Genomic DNA, 27,797 nt, shown 5'->3' with positions numbered 1-27,797 from the left:
CAATGTATGCTTGTTACAACCATTTGTTATTTTAGCTACAAAACTCATGTATTAAAAGACAGTGACTTTTGTTTTTTAGAATGAACTGCTCCCCTGAAACATTTCTATCATCAAAATGTTCACAAGTATCTATCTAGGAAACAAGATTTGACAGAAATATATAATTTTCTTCATCGAATTGACTATTCCTTTTGAAGATCGGTGTGACCGGTAATAATATGTTTTCTTGCAACAAATTAATTATTAAATGTTTCAGCTATATCACTAGAATCCTCTGATCACCATTAAACTTTCTTTGATAATACAACTCTTGATTGATTTATAAGATTCAAATTTTGAAAACTTTCCCCTCACTTATGTTTACTAATTTTGTTTGGAAATTTGTGCATGAAACAACCTTCAAATATGATTACTACTATAAGTAGTAGGGATTCACAGGGAAAAATTAAACTACAAAATTTATTTCTCTCATCTCTTATCATTCAACTTCCATGAAGGACAAGTACCTCACAACTCAACCACAATACACTTTACCCGCCTCTGGAGATACTGATATCCTGTTTCTCATCCTTAATAATGAACAAAAACCTGTTTTGAACAGTTGCTGTAATAACAGATGAAAACAAAAATACTAAAGTTTGAATTACCTGCTTTCAGAAACCAGTTCCGGAAAAGTACAAGAGTCACTCCCACCTATATCTACAATCAGCTACTATTTAATATTTCCCGGAATTGAGAAACTCGTCCATATTGTTTATTTGCAGCATCTTGGATTTATATTCTGACCAACACTTCACTGATTCAGAGTTTATCTCATTATACTATGCAAAGAGCAATACTAATATGAAAATATAAACACCTTACAATATTATAACTAACTATAAACAATGAACTTTATCAAATATAGCAATACAACCTACAACCTCTGTAATCTTTTCAATGTCAACGTCAACAATGTCACTAATGTCAACTATTTTGTCATTTGTCAGCCCAATCAGGTGTCAAGGTTTTTTAATGAGCCTTTTTCCTGAGAATACTACAGCGAACGTGTCACGAGTAGTAGCACTAGTAGTAGGGACAAACATAAACTATTCGTTTTGTTTTGTTTGTTTTGTTTTAATATCGTTTAATGTCTTAAGAACTAACATCTTGTTGACAAACACTTTGTAACTCTAATGCGTGTTACCATACGATAGATGCAATATATGAAATAGGGAATAAGCTTTTTTCCATTGGCAGGTACTTATTAAACACTAAGTTACAATGTAAATAATACTAAGTTCAGATCATAGATGAGGGAGAGAGTATCTTATAAATATGTATAAATTAAGTTTTTATGTATAAATAAAATTGTCTTAAAAAATTAAAATTGTAAGATAAAATTAAATTAAAATTAAAATAAGATTAAAATTAGAGTTACACTTGTATAGATAAAATTAATATTGTATAAATAAAATTAATGTTGTATAAATAAAGTTGTCAATAGAATTAAAATTTGTATAAATAAAATTATTTCGTCATGAGTTTAGTTAATCATCGTAATATTCTGTCAAGTTATAATAAACCTTGTCGATGAGATGATTTTTTAGGTTTTTCCTGAATATTTCATAACTTTCAGATACTCTTATGGACAAAGGTACCTTGTTGAATATTTTTAAACCATTGTAAATAACAGAATTTTTTATTAAAGTCGAGTTTGGTTTTGTAGTTCTAAGCTGATCAACCTGTCGTGTATCATATGCTATGTTACCTTCAGTATATTTGAACTTGTTTTTGTATATTAGGCTTGCTGTTTCTAGAATGAATATCGACGTCAGGGTTAATATTTTAGTCTTTTTGAATAACGGCCTACAAGATTCTGTCCATTGGGCTTTGCAAATGTATCTAACTGCCCTTTTTTGTATTACAAAGATAGAATCGAATAACTGGGATGTGCATGCTCCCCAGAACGCTATTCCGTATCTCAAATGTGCATCTACCAATGCATAGTATGCACATTTGGCCGCCTGGAATCCCAATTCATTTGAAACCACTCTGAGAGCATAACATCCTGAGGCAATTTTTTTTTTAAGGTTTGTTATGTGGTCCTCAAATTTTAGTCTACCATCTATTTGAAGCCCCAAGAATTTCGTAGATGGGTTATCTTCAATCATGGTTTCCCCTAGAAATAGTTCTGCTAGGGTACACTTGAAAGTGACTACTTTGGTTTTTTTTGTGTTGAATGCTAAAAGATTATCATCACACCACTGTTTTACTGTCTTGAGATCACCCTCCACGTTGCTCTGCAGGGTGTTTATATTCTTTTCATGCCACAGAATTGTGGTGTCGTCGGCAAACATTGTGAACCTTCCCTTGATATTTATGTATGCCAGATCATTTATGTAGAGGAGGAAAAGGATAGGGCCCAAGATTGATCCTTGGGGTACTCCACACTTGATATCTAGTATAGAAGAGTGTGTCGATGTCCTGACAAATTGACTTCTTCCTGCTAGATAAGAGCACATCCAATTATATTCCATGCCTTTAAATCCATAATGATGAAGCTTCTGTAGCAGTATTCCATGATTGACGCAGTCAAAAGCTTTCGACAAATCACAGAATACCGCAACCAGAGCTTCCCCATCATTTATGTTTTTATAGGCCATTTCTAAAAAATTAAAAATCGCATCATTTGTGCCCTTTTTTTGTTGAAAACCAAATTGATGATCACTAATTATTTTGTTGGCCCCTAAAAATTCTATTATTCTATACTTGACTAATTTTTCAATTATTTTGGCCAGGGTAGGAATTAAACAAATTGGTCTCAAATTACTTGGGTCTCTTTGATCTCCTCCTTTGGATAGCGGTATGACTACCGCCGTTTTGAGAAAATGAGGGAAATTTCCTGTTGAAAATGAGTGATTTATAAGAGTGGCTAAGACCTCCAAAGCGTTGCCAGGTAAATTTTCAAAAATTTTTATCGATTGACAGTCTATCCCTGACGTTTTTTTATTTTTGAAACTTCTAATTGTTAGTTTGATCTCCTCAGCATTTGTTACATAGAAGTGAAATGATTCTTCAACCTGAATGTTTTGAAGATATGTTGAGGGATCGCGGGATTGCTCAAGTGGTGCTGTTATCTTTTCTGCTATAGTGCAGTAGTAGTGGTTAATTACGTTGGGATCTAGCTTTATTTCTGTATTTTCTTTGTTTTGTTTGCCTCTCAACTGGTTAACAATCTTCCAGGTTTCTTTTGATTTGTTATCAGCGTCATTGATTCTAGAGTGATAATAGTTATTTTTTGCTCTTCTGATAATAGTCCTATATAGTTTTCGGTAGTTGTTATAATAGTCCTCAAAAAAAACGTTGTTCAAATATTTTCTGATGTAATGGAGGGTGCGCATATTTTTAGCAGAAACTCTAATTCCTTTTGTGGTCCAGGGTTTCCTTTTTTTAATTTTAATTTTTTGTTTAGGGAAACATGTTTCGAAAAGGCTGGTCATGTTTGAATAAAAACTTTGGAATGGATCTGCTGCTGATAAGGTATTATTCCAGTCAAAATTTGCACAAAAAGTATTGAATTTTTGAAAGTTACCCCTGCTATATATTCGACCAATTTTTTGTTTTGTTTTCTTTCCTTCAATATCAATTTGTACAGTGCAATATATCGTCTCATGGTCAGATAAGTTGTTTGCATTTACATTACATAATATTTTAGTTTCGTCGAAAGTAGTGCAAAAGTAATCTATTAAGGTTGAAGAATACTGTGAAATTCTGGTCGGCGCGTTTACATGCATCACAAGATTAAAATTTATAAGTAGGTTATTAAGCCTCTGAGTGTCAGCACTATTCTGATCCTCGAAGTTAATATTCAAATCTCCCGTCAGTATGATCTGAGAATTAATAGGTACTTTCGTAAGAAGACCTTCTAATTTATGTAGAAAAGCATTTACATCCGAAGCAGGAGCTCTGTATAAGCAAATCAAAAATGTATTTATTGTTATTATGTGAAGCATTGTAAATTCAAAAACTTTTTCTTCAATGAGTTGGTTATATTTATCTATACTTCTGATTGTAAAGTTCTCAAATAGAGAATCGTGAACAAGGATAGCTGTGCCTCCATGTAAATACTCACTTCTACAAAACATAGACATCGCCCTGTAACAAGGTAGAGGTAGCGGTTCTGTCTTTTTTAGCCAGTGTTCGGTTAATGAAAGAAAATATATTCGAGTTCTTCCAACAATAATGTGAGTTCATCTATTTTATTACGAACAGATTGAATATTCAAAGTGAAAAAGGTTAAGTACTTTTCGTGACATTTTGCTTTCTGGCTAAAAAAGACGAATGCGTCAAATGTGCCTTTATTTGGAGGTCCGATCTGCTTCTCTCTTCAGAGTAACTTGAAGTTTTGTTTTGTGTTTTTTCCTCATCATAATTATTATTGTTTCGATAGTGCCCGTCTTGTTTCGTGGGGTTGTCAACATTGTCGTGAGCTGGAGAAGGTGTTGATGGTCGTATAGACTCAGCGGTTATCTTGCATGTTGTGGTGTTATCATCCGCGCATTTGAGAAGGGCCTTAGAAAGAAAATGTTTTCCAATGTTGTTTATTGTTCCATTTCTATGATAGTTAGTCCACTTCAGTATTGAGTTTATGTCCATAACATGTGTTAGATTCAAGTTTCTTATATGTAGTGCCTTGATGAATGATATATTTTCTTGGTATATCTCTTGGGTCCTCCTGGGTCCATATCGTTGATATTGCTTCAGTATGACTACAGTGTTGGTGTTATTGAGACTCACGATAAATTCGTCAATCAATCCAGCGTAGGGTTTACTAGGCCAAAGGCATACAATGTCCTGTCTTGTGAATTTCTTTGCGTTGCTTAGAGCTGTGTTTACAAGCTCTACGTCAGGGGCATTTGGTTTAATAATGACTTCAACACAGTGTTCTGTGGATTGTTTTAGGAGAAACCTCCCCAAGTCTCTACCATTTGTTCCCGTAACCACCAGCATTTTTGGCCTTGTCTCTCTTTCCAATATTGGCTTTTTAATGTTTGTTCCTATGGTTTCAGCTTTAGGCTTTGCTCCTGGTAGGTATGATAGCGTTTGGATCTGTTGGTCACTTGTTTGATTGCTGGTTTGAACATTTGCATCATTTTTGTTGCTGGGGAAATTGGTTGAGTTGTTACCGAGGTTGGAATTGTTTTTACTTCGCTTTAGTACAGATTCATTTGAGGTCGTTGGGTTTGAGATTTCCACCATATTTTGTAGTTTACAGTTCTTTTTCATATCTTTGTTTTCGGCATGTAGGCTGCATGCTTCCTTTCTTAATTCTGTTATTTCCTTGAGATTGGCTTCTCTCTCCCGTGAGAGACATTCTATGGAAGTCATCATATTATTTTTGATCTGAAAGAATTCTTCAATTTCCATTTGCAAATCGGCTATTTGTCTCGTCATTTTATCCACATCTTCTTGAAGTCTTTTACTTTCTCGTACAGTCATCATATTTTCATGATTCAATTCCGCGAGGACGCAGTCTTTTTCCTTTAGTCTCTTTATTAGATCCTCTTCCACACTTATTGCTTCGTCATGAAAATCTGTAGAGGCTCGTTTTAATTTCTGAATGTGATTTTCTTTTTCTCTATTATCGTGTTTTAATTTGTTTAGCTCTTCCGATAAGTTGTTCATACTTTCCTCCGCCTCTAATCCCATCATCTCAATTTTAGCATCTCTTTCTTCTACATCTCGTTTTAAATTTTTAATAGCCTCCTCCATAGTACTAATCCGTTCTTCCTCTGCTTTGTTCTTTTTTACGCATTCTTTCGAGCAGAGTAATTTCGAACCTTCGATTAATATATATTTTTTTGTCCGGTCGACACAGCTGGAGTGGAACATATTAAAACACTGGATACAGCAAACATTTTGACACTCTTTGTTCTTGCAACATTTGAAGTTTGATGTCATTGTGAACCGGCCCTAATCCTCTAAGTATTGAAACACTTCCGTGTTTAAGCTTTGCCTATAATCACCGTACTAATGAGTTTATCACAGGCAAAAAGTCCGAACTGTTTTTAAGTCACTGATAATTTTTTATGATTTATCGTTAAAATTTGTAGCTTTTGCTTAGATGCACTTTAGGTTACAAATAGCGTTTTTATATGAGAGGTCCGCACTAAGAAGACAATTAATGGTTGCGGGAGCACTAAGTGAAGACACCATGCAAAAATCGCAATTTCTGGCAATCTTTAGACAACAGGAATATTCCAAAATACGGAGAACATAAGACTACACGTCTACACTTCATAGTTAATTCTTCACATGTAAAACAGTGTTATTTACGTAATATTAATTTATTATTTAAAAATAATAATCTGACATGAAAAAATATTTTTTGCTAGTATAATGCCAACAGATCATTGCTGTTTTGCGAATTGTACGTCGGATAATCGATATCCGGAAGAAAACGTGTTTTTATACTATTTCGAGGAGAGTGGATTCAACAGTGCAATGAATAAATACATATTCATATGTATACTCTAAACATGAAATGAATAGTAAAATTTTCATAGTTAATTACCATTGATTAGAATGAGATATAACCTCAATCGTTTATTATATTATATTCATTTGTTATATTTAATTAAATTCATTTCATTACCAACTATCTATATTTGATTCATATTTCACTCGGAAATAAATCTGAAATTCATAATTATTTTAATTTTTTTTATTACACTTTGAATCCACCGCTACTCTTTTACTAGAGTCTGTATACTAACCTGTCTAATAATTAACTTTTTTCCAGTTACTTTTAAATTACGGCATGCAAGCCAACGTTTTAATGTTACAACATTGTTATCCTTTACAGTTGCAAATTTTAGTTTTGCTCCAGGAACATTTTCTTCTGTTAAAACATTCTTTTTCAATTGTACTTTACCATATGTTTATGTGAGGATTAGGCAGTGTTTGTCCCTACCGAACTACTAGCGCTGATAGTAAGTGATTTTTCGTACTTCAGGAAAAAGTTCATTGAGATGATCGTAGACCATCGCTTGTTTGACTGTTGACTGCTGTACATGCATTTTTTCCCAACACTGAATTTTTTGCTTGTTCTCTTGCTTTCAATTTTTTTGAAATATTTCGTCAGAAATATCTCTTTCTCTGATAGTTGAATTCGGATTCGACTTTTTCATTTTGGAATAATATGCAAAAAATGGGAAGAAATGTTCAAAAATATGTTAGAAATATCGGCCAGTATTAAATGTTTCTGATTCTGGGTGTGTAGATATGTTCAACGAAGTTCAATTTAACTTCAATATATAAAAAAGAATACGAAAATAGAACACAATACTTGACAATTACAAAAAACAAGCTCTATAACATTTCTCCCAAAATTTTGACATTGCTCTTCCAAGCACCTATATGGTGAACCGAATAATAAATTACAACATTCAGCCATTCTGAATGTATGTTCGTCCTCAAACATATCGTTTCTACATGGATATGTCCATATAGGACGAAACTGCAGTAACGATAGTTACAAATAAAAGTAAAAAAACATAGAAAGTTTCATTTCTCATTTTTCATGATTATCTAATTTCTTTGGTTGTCATTTATCGTAACATTTTTCTCCAATCTTTCTTGGGAATCAGTAATCCAGACTTCACTATCACTATCATCATCCCTCGATAAGTGAATTTTGTTTTCTTTGTTTCTTCCAACTCCCTCAGGAACAAATCTGTTTTCTTCATCTTCTTCGGAATCATTATCTTCTTCAAGATTACGATGTTTCTTTTATTTGTGATACATGTGCTACTGTAGTTAAACTCGAAAAACTGTTTGTTGTTTATTGAGTTTCTCCAACCTGTGTGTATCACCTTGTGAAATTTTCATTTTTATAAATGGTTCACGATATTTCTTTTGAGTTTTTGTTGGTTGGCCAGTGAAAATGTGTGTTTTTCTAACGGAAACTGTATCTCCCAGGTCGAACTTAACTACGAAAAGCCTTTTTTTATGAAAATATATCTTATATTTTTTTTGACTTTTGGTAACATTTTCTTTAACTTTTCTTATCATTTTTTCATCATCATTCGTTTCACCTTCCTTCTCTACCAAATTAACTATTGAGCAGGGCAAAGCCTGTTGTTTTATTCATTAATTTTCTTTTCCATTGCATTCAAATGTTTTGTCCTATTTCTCGTCTTCAAAATTAATTGAAGTTACAATAAAAGATACAATTGATTTTATTTTACTCTCTGCCATAGCATTTGTTTGTGGAAATCATGCAGCAATGGGTTTATGTTCAATATCATACTGTTTACAAAACTCAGCGTATTATCGTTGCTCGTGAAAGCATTTCCCCTGTCGCTAATCTCTGGGTGCACCGTAATTGATGATGATAAGTTTAATTTTTGTGATTGTTTTCTCTGACTGTGCATACAGTTTTACGAATCTTGAAAAAGCATAAACAACGACTAATATGTACATCTTCCCTGTGGTACTTTCAGGACAAGGTCCAAGGTGATCTATATGGTTTGTCTGGAATTTTCGGTGGGTGTAATATTCCTGGCTTCTTTTCATCGGGAACCTTTGCTAATAAACATTCGAAGCAGCTTTGTAGTTGTTCTTCACATATCTCCTCATACCCCTGAACCAATTATTTTGTAATATGGATGATACAGTATAATCCAATGACCAGTTCCCATTTGATTAAGATATTTTATAACTACTTGTAACAGAGAATATGGAAGAGGAATTATCAGAAGCTTTCGAAGAAAGTTAGTGAAGTGTTTTTGAAGCGATCGATTGTTTATATATGTGAGTAAGTAGTATTCAGTATTTTCAATTATCAAATTATATTTCAAAATGAATATTTCTTTAATATAGGTGAGTGGGAAAGTAGGGATTCAAACAACAGGGTGATAATTGAAAATACTTCTGAATACTACTTAATCACATATATAAATAATGGATCGCTTCAAAAACACTTCACTAACTTTTTTCGAAAGCTTCTGATAATTCCTCTTCCATATTCTCTGTTTCACTATCACTGTCGTCATTCAAATCAATAATGAATTTATTTCCACCATTAATATGGAAGTGTCCAAACTCCATATAGTCTTTTTCAACTAAAATCACTTTTTTAATCCTTTTCTGCCAGTCTTCTTCGGTAATATTAAATACTTCTTCTTTAATTACCTCTATTACCTTCTTATCAAATTTTGGAAAACTATTTTTACACCTGATGATTTCCCCAAATCATCTGATGGGATTGAAGACACAAAAATAGGGGGGAAGTCTCAGTATGGTGTGTCCATACTTTTCAGCAATACTCTCAAGCGCATACACTTTTTCAAATGTTTTTGTCTGTAAAACTTCAAGTAGTTGGTTTTTGGTATATTAATCTTCAAAATACAAATTGATATGCATTAAAAAACTTTGTATTTCATCTTTCCTCGAATTTTTATTCGGTACTTTGATGAGCTGTCGCGAATGAGGAAGCGTTGTCAAGAACTAATACACTACTCGCATCCAAATTTGGGATCAATGTGTTTTCAAACCATTCCTCGAAAATATTAGCTTTGATGTACTTATGATAGTCAACATTGCAGTCCTCCAAGTTTTTTTCCACATAATTTCAAAGAATTCGGAACCCATGTGTTACTTCCTCTGCAATGCACAATGATTAGTCGCGATCCTTTCTCGAACCATCAGTCCACCCTTTCGTAACTATGTTCTGAGTGTCATACCAAGTTTCTATATGGAATTTGCCGTTGTTCTTGTCTATATTTATTTGTTATAAGTATTTGTTACGCAATTTCACTGTTCTTCTGCTTTCCATAACTGCTTAACATTTGTTCATTATTTTAAATATAAATCTTAGTTTCTTTATCCAATTCTGAAGAGTTTTGTCACAACAGCTCACGTTATGGCCGGAAATATTCAATTTTTCCCTTATGCTTTTTGTTGTAGGAATCTCATTGCTTTTGTAACAGTCGTATACTGTTTTTTTTTCAATGATTTTATTAGATGAACATCTATAGGTTTTAGTAATCCCGTATCATATCGCGTATTGCGTTCATAAGGTTTGTTTTTGACTATTTTACGTACAGTTGAAGAAGGAATTTCGGCTAAATTTGAAGTTGCTTGTAATAGTTAGTTTCCCTCGAAGCCAAACTTGAGATGTTGATTCTTATATACGTTGAAATGTACTCTCTGTGTTACAATATTCAAATGCATCTGAATCTTATTCACTGGTATCTCATTTTCGCATTGTTCGCCATCGCTATTGGAATCACTAAACACGAAAAGGTCTGCGTTGTTACCACACTCGTTATTACTATTAGTACTTGTCCAAGGATGCCACATTTTACATATTACAATATCGAATTTCAACACTCAATCGCGATCAGTTCCTGAACTGAACATTGACAACACGACGGCTCGCATTCTATTCGTCACCATAACATGACTTGAAATTAAATTTTATGACTTTTCAGCCAATCATAAAACTTGGTTAGTAAAAATCATTCAATACGAACCGCCAATTCTTCAGTCCACGTGGACTAGTTGGCATCAGATTTATTCCTTTGTATTGTTTTTTTTTTGCCCTTTGAGGGCGCCGAGACTTTAATCTGTGCTTTAAGTACCTATGAACAATACCGGTTACTTCGACTATACCAAAAAAAATTCTTCGAGAGTCAATTCAATCGCAAATAACCATTCAATTGCAAATAACCATAGAAAAATTAATTTTTAACCAAAAGTAAATGAACCACATAAAAAAATTTCATTTGAATTATGATTGCTAATACGATCAGCCAGCTCAATTCGGGGGTTACATCTTAAATGAGGCCCTTAAAAATCTGTTACTATTGATTGTGAGAAAACGTTACCCATTTTTTATCCCCCATGCAATACTGTCGTATTGTCATTAATGTCAAATACAGTGACGGATGGTACTGATGGTAGTAACACAGTATTTCTGTATTATATAGTATACTGTGGTAGTAATGTCAAAGTCAAAAGTAGATCTAATTTTTGAAATATTCTTGTTTGAAATTTTTTATAAAAACTTTTTATTATTTTTATCAAATAAATTGAACAATGAAGTTATATTCTGTTAGAATCATAAGTTTGGATTCTTGTATGAGTGCTCCTGTTCAAGGTCTAGATGTAATGTATTCTGATTTTAGAGGATCTTCAATAAACCAAGTTCCTATTTTGAGGTTATTTGGATCTATACCAACAGGTAGGAACTTGTTGTTTAGTCTGAAGTACTCTATTTATGAAATATATTGTAGGTGAAAAAATTTGTGTTCACATTCACGGTGTTTTTCCCTACATTTATATTCCTTATGATGGTATCCAGGAAGCAAATAGTTTGATGTACAGAATTGCTGCTAGTATAGATAAAGCTGTTAATATTTCTTTGAAACAAGCTTCATCCAATGCTCAACATGTATATAAAATAACTTTGGTTAAAGGCATGTATGTACAATTATTTCCTTTAGTTTGGTTTTAGTAATACCTATTGCTTGGCTTTTCAGACCCATGTATGGGTATCACCTAAGGGAGCACCAGTTTTTTAAAATATATTTGTATAATCCCCTACTTGTTCGCAAAGTCGCCAGTCTTTTAATGAATGAATCTACTCTTGGTAAACTATATCAACCCCATGAGGCCCATTTGAATTTCACTTTACAATTTATGATTGATTTCAATTTGCATGGCATGAGTAGCATGGTGGTATCTGAAATAAAATTCAGAAGGAATCCTGATAACCCATCTCAAAATATTAATGCGGAAGATCTTCTCCCAGCAACAGTTATAAAAAATACAGTTTGTGAACTTGAAGGGGATTGTTTGGCAGAAAATATAGTAAATAGAGAAGAGATCTCTTCAGGCAATATAGCAGCTAATCCAGGAATTTCATCTCTTTGGGCAGATGAACAGCAGAGAAGAAGAAATAAAGGAGAGAGTTCACAAATTGACCATTTATTAGAATTAAACAGAACACATATTGAGCCAACAAAGTCACATTCAGTGTATAAACAGGCTTTGAGAGACAGATTATCTATGTTATCTACAGAAAGGAATATTGTTGAAAAAATAAACTCATCAGGTAAGATACCTTCTACATAATTAAAATTGTAGTGTAAAATACAATCATTTTGAAGATATGAGGATGATAAATATCCCAAATTGGAATTAGAAACAGTTATGTCTATCAAAGTCCTTACACAGTATAATCTAGCAAATGCTTGCCAGAAAACAACTAATGCCGTCAATGACATTGAACTATATCTTACACACATTTGTGTAATTTATCGCAGAGGCAAGTGTTATTTTTTAAGTGGGATTATTTTTTAAGAAAAAAAGCTTTTTGGCTTTTACTTCAACATTCCTATACAAAAAATTGTGGGAAACTTCCAAAGGAGGGAATATGTCAATTACATACAAAATAAACTTGAACCTATTTTAAAAATAAACTGTACTTATTTGCCTTCTTCCTTTGGAAGTTTCCCATAATTTTTTTGTATGAAGATGGTAAAGTGAAAGCAAAAAAGCCTTTTCTACAGGAAATTCCTGTGGTTGCTATAGGCTGTTTTCTCAGTATTATTTCTCATGAGTGCAGGATATCTCCAAGACAGCAGTGTGTCCGGGACTCGACTAATCTCATCGTCACTTGCTCTACCACATATATAAAACTTTTGTTTGGGATATGATCTGTTTTAACAACACTGGAGTGGTAGTAGTTTCGTCTTATAAACCAAGTTCCGAGCGCAAAAGAAGCATCCCGTATACTAAAATTCTCATCAGAAATCCAAGTGGTTGACAACTCTTTTAGCAGGCCCTGATACATAGTATTCCAATATTATTCATATTCAAAAAACATTTTATTGTGAGATTTTCACTCAACAGTTTTACAAAAACACAACACGTGTTTTGCTATACAATAGCTTCTTCAGGCAGGTTTTATTAACAGTTAATAAATACACGTCTGAAGAAGCTATTCAATAGCGAAACACGTGTTGCGTTTTTGTGAAACTGTTCAGTGAAAATCTCACAATGAAGTGTTTCTTGAATATGTTATGGATCAAGCATGGGCTGATTCCACCAGATAAATCATATTCAGTACCTATTTCATTATTTCAATCTTGTAGAATATTTGCAGTACTGGATTCTTTATTCAACCCTGGAGGACTCGTGGTATGAGCATTTTACTCATGTTCATGATAAAATATGTGTTTTTAGAAATACGAAATTAATATAGTGTCTTGGTCTTGCCTTTCTCTAGTTGATGTTACATAGGAGCACTTTAAGACAATTACAAATAGTCATTGTTCAATGCGTTTCCAAATAATTTATAGCAAGTTTGTCAATTAGATTGCAGTGAAAAAGAGTTCCGGCATTAAGTTTTTTTATAACTTATTGACATTGAGAATATAGTAGCTCATTATTTCTTATTATATAGACTATTTTAGTTGAATGCTTCATCATTCGGGACATTGAAATGAACACAGCAAAGAAAAATGTTGAAATGGGTCAGGCCCTTCATATAATAACATAATAATAACTTCCAGACACGAACTGGAAGGAAACCCCTTTTGAAAGAACTACTTTCATATAAACATTGCGTTACATGAAAGAAAAGATACTTTCGAAACATCTCCTTTTATATGAACATTGAATTATACAAAAAAACACTTCTTTCTATTCAGTTTGTACTCTAAATATTCGTTAGGGAATTGAATCTAATATTATTCAAAGGATTGCTACAGAATATAGCATATGAAAAAGGTAAAATTTTACTTACATGGAAGACTGTCATTCTCAATGGATCATTGATGTTTCGGAAAAAGACACTTGCCCAATTGCCTCTTCAGCACCAATCTGGATAACATTACAAGATGAAGCACTCAGTTTATTAATAAAATTATTACTTTATGTCACAACTGAGTTTACTCATGTCATCAATGACAGTAAATATTGACATTCATTCGCTTATTTGATTCAATCCTAGCCATAGGCATCTTGTTTAAATTGAAAGGGGTATATTTTCAGAAGAGATAAATTTTTGTGTAAGAGAAGTTTTGGCTCTCTACTTCTCAATCTTTATACAAACAATAAACTGGCAGTTTATTGTACTCTTTCAGCCCTTAATAAAATGAGAATTTTGTCTTGCTAGTTAAATTAGTTCGAGGAACATGAAATTGACGGGAGGTACTTGCTCTTGTTGAATAGTTATGCATCTGAGGATGGGAGCAGATCATGTAGCAATCTATAAATAAAGATTATTGACATCTCGTTTAATCTTCGAGAAACAGACAGCCACTGCAATGTATTCAACATAACTGATACACTAGTACACTTACTTACTTCTGGTAAAACTCTCATTCCACAATTGTGTAATATTTGTAAAGCAGATACCTTACTTTGATCAAATGAGAAAAGACTATTAGTAATCTTTGAGTACATTGAAAGACGAAATGAAATTCGTGAAAAAAACTAGAATTTTTAGAAGAATTTTTTTGTAATTCTTCTGTGAATGATATCGAAATGAGCTTGAAAGTATAGACAAATATCCACAATGAAATCTAAGTATTTGAAATCACTTACAAACTCTATTTCATTCCCTACAATTGGTAACCTCAACTTTTGCTTATTGATGAGTAATAGCTTATAACCAATTGATAAGATCAGACATTTTATTCTGATTCGAATACAATAGGTACATTTTCTAGTCTATTATTCATTTCGTCAATTAGTTTTTCTATATTATCTACTGACATTGATAACAATTTTCTGCATGAGGTCAATGAAGTCACATCCACGAATAGCATCTATGTCATTCAACTAGTTTAAGGATAAAGTAGGCCCCAAAACACATTCCTGAGGCATCCTAAAATCAATTTCGCGGGGTGTTGATAATGGGTTTGGTTACATGCCCACTTTGAAATAGATAATCCGTGAGCCACAGCAGTTTCCCTGATGCCGATGCATTACAATTTAATTAATAACATATGAAGATAAATCTTTTCAAAGTCTCAGATCTAAAAACACAGCTACAGCATAATAATCTTCATCAATTGATTTTTTCCATTTTGTTATTTTGACTTGCAATGTAGACTCACATGAGGGGTGTTTTCTAAAGCCCAACTGATATTTTAGTAAAATATTGTTATTATCTAGATATCCAAATAGGTGATAGTACACAGCAAGTTCCAATACTTTCTCAATGTGGGATAAAGTATTATTTGGCTTGAATTTCCATGGATTATTTGTATTAGTACGAGAACAGTGGTTTTCAACTCACTTGGGAATTCCCACTGTACAAAGATATGTTTATAAAGTATAATAATGTATATCCCGTGACATCAAATCTGTTTAAAAAAAATCTGTTTAAAATCTGTTTTTCCGTTAATCAGAATCAGTCCAGCTTCAACCAGATGAATTCTCTCGAGAAAAATATCTGGTCGAGGCGGGAATCGAACCCACGGTCTTCCGATCGTGAGTCGGGCGCACTACAACAGTGGCCAATTACACAACGTTTTTCTTAATTTAAAACTTCACTACTGACTTTCATTTCCATTCCTTTGATCATTGCAATCAAGACTGTTTACTCTAACATTTACTATCAATGAAGTAGTTAAGAAAAAAAAATGAAACTTTCTATGGTTTTGACCACTTTTATTTGTCCTATGAGGACATTTCCAAACTTCATTGGACATTATAGATTAAAATTTAATGTTTAAGATTATAGATTATAGGACGAAACAGCAGTAACGTTAGTTACAAATAAAAGTGGTAAAAAACATAGAAAGTTTCAATTCTCTTTTCTTCATTATGATTTCCTACCACGTAGTAACAGATACATCCATCAATTTATTGAATGAAGTAGTTGTTGAAAGATCCAAGCAATAACTAGATCATTTTTATAAATTACACACTGTCAATTTTTAAATGAACGCCATTATTAAATATGTTGGTGTTGTTATTTAGGCCTACCAATCGTTTGAGTGCTGGGTTAGACTTGTTTTGGTCTGTTCAAATTGTTCTTGAATATCCTTCAAACTGGACCCCTTTTTATTAAACAGTATTATTACATGTCATGTCTGTTGATTTTTCTGTCTGCTCATAGATTATATTTCTCGCACCTATATGTATTATGAATTTTTAAATTTTATGCTTTTGCTTCACAAAAGGAATTAAATTATCTACATATTGAAATAATTGCCATATTTGAAACAATTTCATTTAATATATCAGTATTGTATGCTAAGTTCATATTATGAGTGTGTTATATTTGTGCTATGCGCACAAGTTTTTGTATGCAGTTATTTTTATCCATATTCAATGTCTTTTTTTATGTTTTGTCTTAGAGTCAGTGTGAGACTATTTTTTTATTATAATATCCCTTTTTAGTATATCCAGCGGAAACACCTGAAAACTTAACTATTAAAAATGCGTCCATGATAGAGTCCGAAACTCCGTCTAGCTTGGAACTCAGTTTGAATGACAGTTCTTGGAATGACTTGGATGAAACAACAAAACCATCTCCAGACATCGATGTTAATATGACTTTAGATCAAGATGCTTTGAATCTTTTAGAATTGTTGAATGAATTAGGTAAGTTTGTCATTTTCACCATTATTTAGAAGCAAGTATCATTCTTTAGGTCTCCATATTTAGAATACGGTTTAGTGAGTTCAGCCAAGATTTTTCAAAATCAAATTAAATTCAATATTTATTGTTTACTTCCATGAGGGTTGAGTATAATCGTGTCCTTTTTGTGCAATAGTTTTGCCAGATTATTTGTTGAATCGATTTGATTGAAGTTATTTGTTGAAAAAATTTGATGGAAGATATTTGTTGAATCGATTTGATTGAAATTATTTGTTGAATTAATTTGATTAATACCCACATGTAGCGGCGTATACATCTTAATTTACTCTTTGTATGACTTCAAGAAAAAATTGAGAATGAGGCTCCGCCTACTCTAGATGTATCACTTGGTAAATGGACCGGCTAATACAAATATATGTTTTTTTATGTTGTTCGTATTAGATGCCAACCTATCTGTGTCCAGTTGATGGTTTTGTGAGAGAATCGCAGGCTATTGGGCAAAAATACACAATCTACATCTTTACTAACCATTCGGATTATCACTTATTCAAAACTGAAAACATTAAAAACCACTTCAAGTCACTTGAAACGATGCACATTTCTTTCAAATATTATTGTTTCAAAGAGCAAAGTTCACTCTAGACATAAATCAAAGTACAGAGTACCAATTCTGATTATTATGGTGTGGTAATTATTGTGATTCTTAGAAAATATCTAAAATTTGTCAAATATCCAAGCTATTCTAATATCGGCCACTCGATGCGTTCCGATTTGAAGTCCGGACGTAGATCATAGATGGTAGGCATCGCCCAGTGAGATACCATCGCAACGGCTTGAGCAGCGTGGGGTTGCTTTCGTGCTAACATTTCATGCCGCTGTTCCCAGTTTCAAGGGATCTCCGGGTTGGAGCTGATTTAAGGGCATCATCCTGCAGAAGTTATTCGAAAACCACTATTTCTGACAATCAGCAGGTTCTTCCTAACATCAGTCTATACGAAAAATTACATGGTAATTGCAGTTGCTAAGAGGTTCACCAGCAACTTCAAAATCGATTTCTGCAACATCAGAGGATTCAACTCAAATATAAATTCAGTGCACCAACATCTGCATATCATAATCTCATAATCTCGCACTCATATCGCACGCATATTCCATCTATGATTTCCACTCCTGATTGAGACGAAACTTTGGAATATCTCTTTTTATCAGAAGCGATTCCTCCTGTCAACGAGAGGAAATGCTGGAACCCCGAAAGTTTGATGTTATATGGTTCAAAATAATATCACAGAAGATCACTAGATTCAAATGTTGGCTTTATCAACCACCTAGCGAAATATAGTAAAGCATTCTCTTTACTTGCAAACAACATTGACTTTCTGCAAATCAATCATCTCAGGGCGGAAATTTCCATATTTGGTGACTTCAATATCCACAATATAGAATGGCCCAAATTTTCAAATATCAACGACGAACTGAGCTGAGGTTTTGCAATAGGTAACGGACTTATTTAGATTATAAATGAGCCAATCAAGATTCCTGATCGTGATGGAGAATATGCTAGTCTTCTGGATTTATACCTAACAACCAATCCAGAAATTTACACAGTCACTGTAAGGTCTCCATAGGGATTTTCTGACCACAAATTCATTTCAGTGTTGATTGAATTACATATAAATGTTGGGGAACATTCTAAGCCGTGCCAAGTTTGGCATTACAGATCAGCTGAATGGGAGGATCTTCAAGACCATTTCCGAAATTTACCCTGGCTAGATGTTTGTTTGCGCTTTATTGATTCATCAACTTGTGCTTCTAAAGTCACTGAAGTTATTCAATCATCCATTAATGCATACATTCCTTTTTTAATGAAACGACCTTCTCCAAAAAGATTAATGTTTCCGAACCGTATATAATAATGTAAAAACAGACAATTCCGCTTTTTGCTTCGATAAGTTTCTTGGGGGTTAAAATAGACACCAATATGTCTTGGCTCAATCATGTCGATGGAATTGCAAAGGCTGCTTCTCAAAAGCTTGGAACACTGTTCAGAACTAGAAAACTGTACACACATCAGCAACTTTTGATGCTTTAGAAAGCTCAGATCAGACCTTCTTTGGAGTATTGTTCTCATGTATGGAGCTCCGCCCCTAAACATACCCTGAAGCTACTGGATTCCATTCAGAAAAGAGCCATGCGTCTGATTGGAGACGTGAACATCACTTGCAACCTTGATAGTCTGGAACATCAAAGAGAAAGGTTGGAGATTAGTCTCTCTTCTATAGATACTTTCACGGGAAGTGTTCAAGTGACTTGGCACATTTGATTCCACCAAGAGCGGTTCATATCAGAAATACGCGACTGTGGCTGCTTATCATTTTGAGGTTCAAGTTATTACACCTCGAACTTTACTTTTTAAGAACTCTTTCATTTGGAGAACGGCATTTATATGGAATAAACTTCCCGAGAACGTTTTTCCAAATGGGTTTAATAGCCAGTGATTCAAATCCAATGTGAATCACTACTTTCGCGCAGGCACCGCTCTAAGAGCGCCCTAAGCATTTTCCTGAAGTGCTTGTGTTTTGTTCTTAAAAAAATAGTATATTAAAGGTCACATTATTATGCATATATACTTATTTTATTGGAGAGGCGCTGATATGACGTCTATTTGTGTTCGTATCTGCAGTCTTTAGGAAAATCCTTTGCAAATTTAATGTCAGACACTTTTAGTATAATTATCATTGGTCTTCATTTTACCTGCCAGCATTAGATTCCCTGATGGATATTTATATATTTTTCATGTACCAAGGAGAGGATGCTGTAGAAGACAGCATACTGACTCAAGTAGTTAAAGAAGATGATGAGGAGAAAGATTTAGATCTCAGTATGCCTTTAGAAGCAGTAACGACTCCTCATAAAATAGTTTCATCTAATAATGATAACTTTGAAGGAAGTGATGATGATATGTGGAATACTACTCTCATTCCTCAATTAGATGGAGAAAGTGAAGAGATTATGAAGGTAAATCATTTCATACAGTAAGTGATGTATTGATGCTCTTGATATAACAAATAAATGAAAGTCATGAATCAAATTAGTTTTTACTTCGGTTTTGACCATAAATGTATGTACCATAACAATAAATAAATATTGAATGATGAAAATATTTAATTTAAGTAAATTAACAAATGTTTACATAGGCTCTCACCCCGGAGTCAAGATAAAAGTCATAACTGAGATTTTGAGATATAATTTCGGCTTTGCAGTCAACGTACTCACACCACTGATGATGTCTACCGTAGTAGCAGATTAAACATTTGATACTTCAGCTTCCATTCGATCATGACTTAACGGCCTGGATTTTGTGCTCTTAGCAAATCAATTTCACATTTCAGAATTTGATTATGAGGGCATATACGAAAATGTTATATGCATGCGTGTATTTATTCTGGTTCTAACAGAATAACCTCCGAGGTCTGCCTAAATATATCCCTATTAATTTCACATTTCAGAATTTAATTATGAGAGCATATATGAATATATATCCATGTATGAATATATCCTGGTTCCGACCTAATTATAATGCTATTTAATTTTGTGATATCGTTATTTCAGAACTTGACAACTGAAGAGTATCTTTCATATGGAAAGAGGGGGTTTAAGAATAATGACATCTGTTCTGTTAATATCAAAAATTCCCCAGCACGAAAACTGAGAAAAAAAGCTGTGTTCATTAAAGTAGTGACAACAAATAAAGCAGGAAGAGATATGCCAGATCTAGATGAAATATCTGAAATAGATAACGAAGGGACAAACTTAAAAAATACTTCATCTTCAAAACTTCAGGCAAAACCTAAAAAATCTGTCAGATTCAAAAGGCCGCTGATGACTGTAATTGGTGAGAGCAGAAGAACTAAATATAAGAAAAAGAAACTAACTAGAAAGGAACTGAAAGAAAGATCAGTTAGAAAAACAGAAGAAGAGGTAAAAAGGCTTGGAAATAGAATAAAAAAATTAAGCAGGCAAGACCAAATTATTATGATCATGCGAAAGCTTCACAAAAAAGAAAAGAGATTAATTCTGGACATAAATGCGAGTGGAGTACCCAAATTTAAGGTTCTTTCCAAAGATGATGTTAAAGGTAAGTATTATTTAATAATTTTCTCATTTTCTTATCTGAACTGAATAATTGATCACCGGAGTGGCCACTAGATAGAAAACAAACAATTTTTTCAAGAATTGAGTGTCCTTTAAATAAAAAACATTTTATTCAAGAATCTAGTTGGTTACATTTAAAATTTTTGACATTTAAAAAACCTAAATTTATAAGAAAAATATTTTATGGGAAGATTGAAATATAGAATAAATTCTTTTTTTTTGGCTTTCTCTGTTTCCACTAGTTATAAAAAATAAGAAATAAAAAAATTAATTTTGACAAAAGTTGAGATCATTTACAGTTGATTCGTCAAACAGGAATTCACAATTTTTTAAATAACCAAAGTCGTTTGCAGTATGGTGAACGGTTCTTTACACATGCGTAATGAATTTGTGAGTCATTAATTTCTGAATCCAAAATAATTGGACAAAGTAATGAAAAAACCGACGTGACTACTGCTCCACGAGTACTGCTGCACGATCAACAAGTTGATGAGAATAGAAATGATACAAGTGCTATATGGATTTCATTCAATCATTCAATAGAAAAAATGAAAGTCCGGCTCATACCAAATTTCAAAAACAGGTTCTAGAAATTGATGTAAATATTGCAAATTATCTCTTTTTGTAGTGAATATTCACATCTTTCTTTGGTGCCTATGCTCTACCAGGTCAGGTGGTGTACATTGACATCACAATCAATTAATTATGAACTGTGATATGTCTGCGTGGCAGACTCCCACTAGTTCGTTCACATCCCTATTTGGTGGCTGTTTCCAATAGCCATTTTTAGGTTGACTGCTGTCAAGTCTTTAGTCTCACATCTCACTTGAAAATTACTCCTACTTCAATTACATATGTCATGTAATTGTCTGCAGCTGGTTAATTATGGGGCAGGATTTCCCTGATTATTAGATTGTTTCAAAAGTTTTGTCTATTTTAATGTCATGTGTTTTTATAGCTCTATATTGCAATAAATATTTATCCTACTGTATTGTGGTATACACTGATCGATAGAGATTTTTGTCAGTTTTTCTCTACGAATTCAAATTGAACCAAAGCGCTGCCGAAACAGACCAAAAAATCAACCAGGTATTTGGCAATGATAGTGTTGAAGAACACACCGTCCGACGTTGGTTTGCGAGATTTTCTTCCGGAGATCTACAGTAATCCAGGACGAGTATTTGAAGACTTTGGTGGACCAACACGATCCTTCGCCAATCTGAACCAGGCAAAAACGGGATTCATCATATACCGGGTACACAATTTTTATACTGACGAACTTGTGTTACATTGGCAATAGTGCACTAATTCGAATGGCGCTTATTTCGATTAAATTGAATAAGCATTTACTGAGATATTCATGTTTAAATAGACTCGAAAACTAACAAAACTTTTGAAACAACCTAATCAATTTTTTAAAGCTGTAATTTTCATATCAACTATGGCGAAGTGGCTAGGCTTTATTGGCTGAGTTTCCTCAAATGAAAGGTAATAGTCTCAACAAATTACATAATGGGAATTGAATACACCTGATTTGTACCAACTGAGTTTGACATGTCTTGAGTGTTCTTTCGTAATGTGAGTAAATAAACTTTGTAAATCAAATATGTTCTTGTAATGAACAATGCACATTAATTAGGGTATATGAAGATGAGAATGGTAATTTTAAAATTCTCTACTGGAGTTTGTGTGGACCAAAACAAAGAAAGCCAAAAAATAATGAAATTACTAATGTCAACTTGTTCATTTGTGATGTTCTCACATGTATTCTTGCTTAGTTTGTAATTAATATTACACTCAGTAGTTATGACGTGCATATATGTTTGTAAAAAAAATAGATTTATATTTAGATTCATTTTTTCTCAATTTTGATATAATTAATGTATAGGAATAACTATATAAAAACTAACCGCTATTTTCCTAGGACTGTTGATTGTAAATATTGCCCGCTACATACTAAAACTACACTAATATATATAATATATCTAATCAAAAGTATAAATTTATTTCATTCAAAAACTAGCAGGATGCTAACTGACTAACATTTTTGAATTAATATTGTGCAGTTAAAAAGGTCGGAGGTAAAATCTTGTATAAATCCTCAAATGTCATGAAATTGTATCAATCAGATTGATGATATGATATTGATTGATGTCATTTACTTATATTCAAATGCGTATCTGAAAGGTTCTTCAGATATCAGTAAATAACCAGTATTTGTTCATAATTGATTACATGATGTTGTTTTAAAGTTAATACTGAGTTTGATGTTCTAATAACTGAAATACTATAAAGCAGGTTGATACGAGGGTGGTACTATTTATATTTCGGAAATAGCAAATTATAAGAAACATTTTTTAATGAAAATGGCTTTATTGTTTTTCGAAATATTTCCCTTGATGATCAATACACTTTTGTATTTGTTCAAACCATTCATCAAAACAGTTTTTCCATTTCTCTTGAGACACCTCCATAATATGGTTTTTCAATGATTCAACTGTTTCTTCTGCGCTCGTAAATCGTTGACCACGCAGTTGAACTTCGATATTCGCGAACAAGAAGAATTCATTCGGTGCCAAATCATCTGAACGGAGGTTGAGTCATCAATTCGATGTTTTGACTGCTCAAAAATTCACCTGCTTGACGAGATGTGTGAGAGCTCGCATTGTCATGATAGAGAATGATTCGTCTTTGGTGGTTAGTTTTATAAATTTCTCCAAATACTTCCGACAAACAAATGGTCATGTATTACTCAGACCGTTCTACGGAACAGTGGCCACCTGACCCTTTCGGCCGAAGAAACAGACGAACATTTGCTTCGTTGTGCTTCTTCCATGAACTTTCTTTTGTTAGATTCAATTCGTCTTGGAATACCCACATGGTCTTTTGCTGTTTCCGGCTTTTGAAGCACCAAGATCGAACTTCTTAATCATTTCCTCACACCACTTGACGCGAGAGCTTTTTTGAGCAATTGATAAATTATGGATGGATAGATAGATAGATAGAAAGATATATTTATTTGATCATGTTATGTATAAAATACATTTATGACAGGTCATAAAAACAAATGGGTGCAAGGTACAAAGTTTTCTATAAAATAAAATAAACAGTAAAAATTTGTAACAAGTTTACAGGGTACATTATAACATATTCAAATTAAGTGTGGAGGTTCGGCGAGCATCTTCCTTGCGTCAAAAGTGTGTCTACGCACATGTTCTATATACAATTTAAAATCATAGGAGTTTTTTGTGATTTCATCAGTCTGAAACGTTGAGGTCTAATAAAATTGCTGTTACATGTATCATGATTGTGTAAGCTGGATTGCTTGGGAAACAAGGGGGCCCTTTTGTGAATATCTAATAGGCTTGAGTTAACATACAAAGAAGGCACCGACATAATTTCATGAGTGATGAATTATTCACGGCAAGAATCCCTAAAACCGATTCCAGCAAGAATTCTCAGAGCTTTTTTCTGTAATATAAAAATGCATTGGGCATCACTAGAATTTCCCCAAAGTAGAATACCATAAGAAATGTGAGACTGTATGAGCGAGCAAAATACTATTTTCAACGTAGTGAAATTTGTTATTGGTTTCACCTGTCTAAGTATGGGGTTTCCAACGAGAAAAAATTTTTTTACAACTAAGTGTTCATACATACTGAAGTGGAACTAATGTGCAAGGATGCATCTATCTCACAATATGTTCATAACCCTCATACATTATCAGTTTACGCACTGCATCAATGTTTTGTGGCATAACAACCTATTTGGACTACCTTCACGGAATTCGTCGACGAACGAATTACGACCATGATTGAATTTACTATACCAGCAATGTACTATGGTTTTTGATAGTGCTTTATCGCCAAACAAAGAACTGAGTTCATCGACACATTCTTGTTGAGATAATTCACAATGAAAGTTGTGAAAAATAATCCAATGAAAACCTCTTGAACTCCCATTTTTTCTGGTCAAATTGATTTTCTTAACTCAGTGTGAACAAAACAAATAGCACTTGTACATCAAAATGTTATGAGTACGTTTATGCTAATGAATAACAAACTTTATTATGGTGTTAACACATTTTACCTATTGATATTAGTGTTGCCAGTCCCCGAAATATAAATAGTCCCCCCATTGTACAAATTAGATCATCATTCCCGTTAGTTAGGGAAGCCACAGATTATGCTGTAGACGACCCCTCCCGATATAGAAGGCCCCGACACTCTGTCGAATGAGGCCCTCATGTCCCCCGTTAACGGACGAATAGCTCGTCGTACCGCCCCGCGAAGGGCGGTACTGATGTCTGAGGACTTTATACCGCCATCCCCTCAGTCATGAACTCATTGGTCCTTCTCGACAATAATCAGCTGAAAGGGTAAGGGAGCTGGACTCCAACCTGATTGAACTGAAGATGACCTTCCGAAATTAGATCATTATTATTGTTGGTGAAGATTTTGATTCCTCTATAAAATTAACTGATGAATACCTCTTTATAGGGTTGACATCAGTGGCAATTGAATAGCAAGTAGTTACTGCTATAGGGCAGATAGTAAAAGAAATATAGAGTTATCATATGCTAAAAGTGAAATTATTCAGAATTCGGTTTCACAAACTGGTTGCAGTTTAAAAAATTTGAATCAGTTTATTGATTGAATCATTCTTTGTGCTCACATCCAACTGAAGCACACTAAGAATGTGAATGTGAATAATGAGCAAAAATTAAAAATAAATTGAAAAATTAAAAAATTATTCAAACTGTTATACGTTATATCATGTATTTCATGCTTCATGTTCTATGTTTTTTTGACAGTAAATTGTCATCTTTTGATGGAGAGTCCATTCCGCTCGACAATATTCGAATGTAAAGTTGTGCCCTAATTAAATCATTAAATATTATTAAAACTAGTGTGTTTCTTTTATTGACTAAGGATCCTTAGAGAATATAACATGGTGTCAGGTGTGGGGTCCAAATCTTCATCAGTTTTTTTCTTCATTTCATTCCTGAAACATGCTTGCAAAATATCCCTTACCTTGACAGGATGCACATGTTTTTCCGAAGGCTGGACATCTCCTGGGAACATGTTGTCTATTGTATCACGTATTTCATGCGTCACGTTCTATGTTTTATTGACAGTAAATTGTCATCTTTTGACGGAGAGTCCATTCCGCTCGAAAATATTCGAATATGAAGTTGTGTCCTAAGTAAATCATTAAATATCATTAAAACTAGTGTGTTTTATCGACTAAGGATCATAACACAAACCAAGTTACTTTCTGACGTTTCGATTGTTAGTATCCGCAATCGGCTGGACTATCCCTTCGAGAGATGAACATTTGTGGGTCATTCAAGCGCTTTCACCTATACCCTCCTCCCCCCCTCTCCGCTTTGCCGGTTTAGTGGAGTTGACCGTTTTCCGCTTTATTACAGGTTTTCACATGTTGCGTATTTCTACGCTAGCTTGACTGAATGCGTTGTTAGACAACGAATTCTGCTGAAGATCTTTTTTTAATAATAATTACCAATTAAAATAAAAAATAAATCACATTTTGTTTATGCAGTTAGGGCGAGATTCAGTTTGTATGCAATAATGAGTATTGTACAATATGAAATATAATTCAACAGTTAACATACATCTGCTCTTCCATCTGATTATGCCTAGTTACTTGTCAAGATCTTCTTTCGTATTATAGAACCCGAAAGCATGACCCACTAGAGTCTTGACGATTCCTCTTTTGGTAGATTGATGGTGGTTGGATTCGTGATTCAGATACTGACCCGTGCGAGTGGGTTTTCGGTATACAGTGGTTTCCCACTTAGTGTCTGTCCTCTACCGATACGTTTAAGAATGGCCATTCATTGTGGACTTCCTTCTTTATTGTGAAAATGATGGTAGATCTTAAGCTGTTGATGTGCTTCAGACAGTTGTCTAGTTCTGTCTAGAGGTTTTGTTGGAGTAACTTTTTCAGTAAATACATTCACACATGTCATACGATATGGTACGAAAATACATGAAAGAATTTCTCATAATTGACGGGAAGTTCGTCCACACCAAATTTATTTTTGATAACAAATTCAGTCTTCATAAACAAATAAAGTTCTTCTCGTCACGGAAATCGGAATAGAACCGGTTTTCATTCCACTATTTGTATAAAAATGTGTTTTTTAGTATAATTGGATAAAATGGGACTCGACAATCATTTCAAATCCATTACAATTGTTCAGAAAATTAAAAAAAAATACGAATTGGTAGTGGTACTTGCAAAAAAACAAGAAAATATATAAAAGATTGAGTGCACTGGTTAGGATAGGGAAAGTTCCAGCATTGAGAAATTTTCTTTCAGCTCCAATCATAAAAATACTTTCTGTCTCCGTTAATAAGTTTAATTGCCGTACCTGAGTCGTATTGCTTGTTCCAAATTGGCTATACCCATTCCCTTCGAAGAAATATTTCAGATTCACAAGTTCCCTGGGGAGACATTCAGGTTTATAGATGCGTCGGGCCCTCTCGAAATTTATAATCTTACACTCTCCTTGAGAAACTTAGCCATCTGGAAAATTACTTTAAAGCAAAGCCAAATTCGAATGCAGGAAAGAGAATGCCAAGGGTTCATATTCAGCTAAGAACTCCAGATGGCTTTTAGCAGCTAAAGATCTCAGAGGACCTTTAGCAATACTGGGGGTACACTAGATCCCTTGGAATTGTGGATTAGTCTACATTGACCAAGATAAATCAGCAGTAACAGAAAATGCATAAGAGAAAGCAATCGTATTATTTCGTTTGTAGAGACTCAAAGGTAATATCCAAGCAATATACAGAAAATTTCAAACAAAAGGAATAGGGAATTGACATAAAGTATGGCTATTTGCACTACATTTTGTAGACGTCAGGTCTTTTAATTCAACCAGTAGGACCTAAGTCACGCCCACCACCAATTTAATAAAATGGAAGACCCAAAACTTGAACGATATAATATATGTGGTGAGGACAATTAGAGCACTTTGGTGCGTTATCGCCTTTGTTGATATCTAACAC

General features: G+C 33.6%; 2 protein-coding genes across 5 annotated transcripts in view; one reads left to right on the top strand and one right to left on the bottom strand.

Annotated features, from left to right (window-relative positions):
• Window positions 1-966, bottom strand: part of LOC111505077 (toll like receptor) — a 71,383-nt gene extending 70,417 nt beyond the window's left edge. Inside the window, exon 1 of the mRNA XM_074176991.1 lies at window positions 648-966. The gene's annotated coding sequence lies outside the window, so the exon portion shown is untranslated. The remainder of the gene's footprint in view (window positions 1-647) is intronic.
• Window positions 967-10,983: 10,017 nt separating this feature from the next.
• DNApol-zeta (DNA polymerase zeta catalytic subunit) overlaps window positions 10,984-27,797 on the top strand; it is a 56,098-nt gene continuing 39,284 nt past the window's right edge. For 2 of the 4 annotated variants that reach the window (XM_074177198.1, XM_074177197.1), the window contains exons 1-6: window positions 10,989-11,230; window positions 11,283-11,469; window positions 11,529-12,103; window positions 16,408-16,611; window positions 19,412-19,623; window positions 20,218-20,743. In XM_074177198.1, coding sequence (XP_074033299.1) covers window positions 11,086-11,230; window positions 11,283-11,469; window positions 11,529-12,103; window positions 16,408-16,611; window positions 19,412-19,623; window positions 20,218-20,743 — 1,849 coding nt within the window. In that variant the 5' untranslated portion in view covers window positions 10,989-11,085. Of the gene's footprint in view, window positions 11,231-11,282; window positions 11,470-11,528; window positions 12,104-16,407; window positions 16,612-19,411; window positions 19,624-20,217; window positions 20,744-27,797 lie in introns of all 4 variants that reach the window. The other 2 variants (XM_074177199.1, XM_074177195.1) reach the window with 2 other exon arrangements.

This window comes from Leptinotarsa decemlineata, unplaced genomic scaffold (genome assembly GCF_025532065.1).
Source record: "Leptinotarsa decemlineata unplaced genomic scaffold, Ldec_3_MD MMD2_tig00002159_RagTag_RagTag, whole genome shotgun sequence".
NCBI classification, from domain to species: domain Eukaryota; kingdom Metazoa; phylum Arthropoda; class Insecta; order Coleoptera; family Chrysomelidae; genus Leptinotarsa; species Leptinotarsa decemlineata.
The sequence above is the reverse complement of the archived record's forward strand: the minus strand, read 5'-3'. Positions and strand labels throughout refer to the sequence as shown.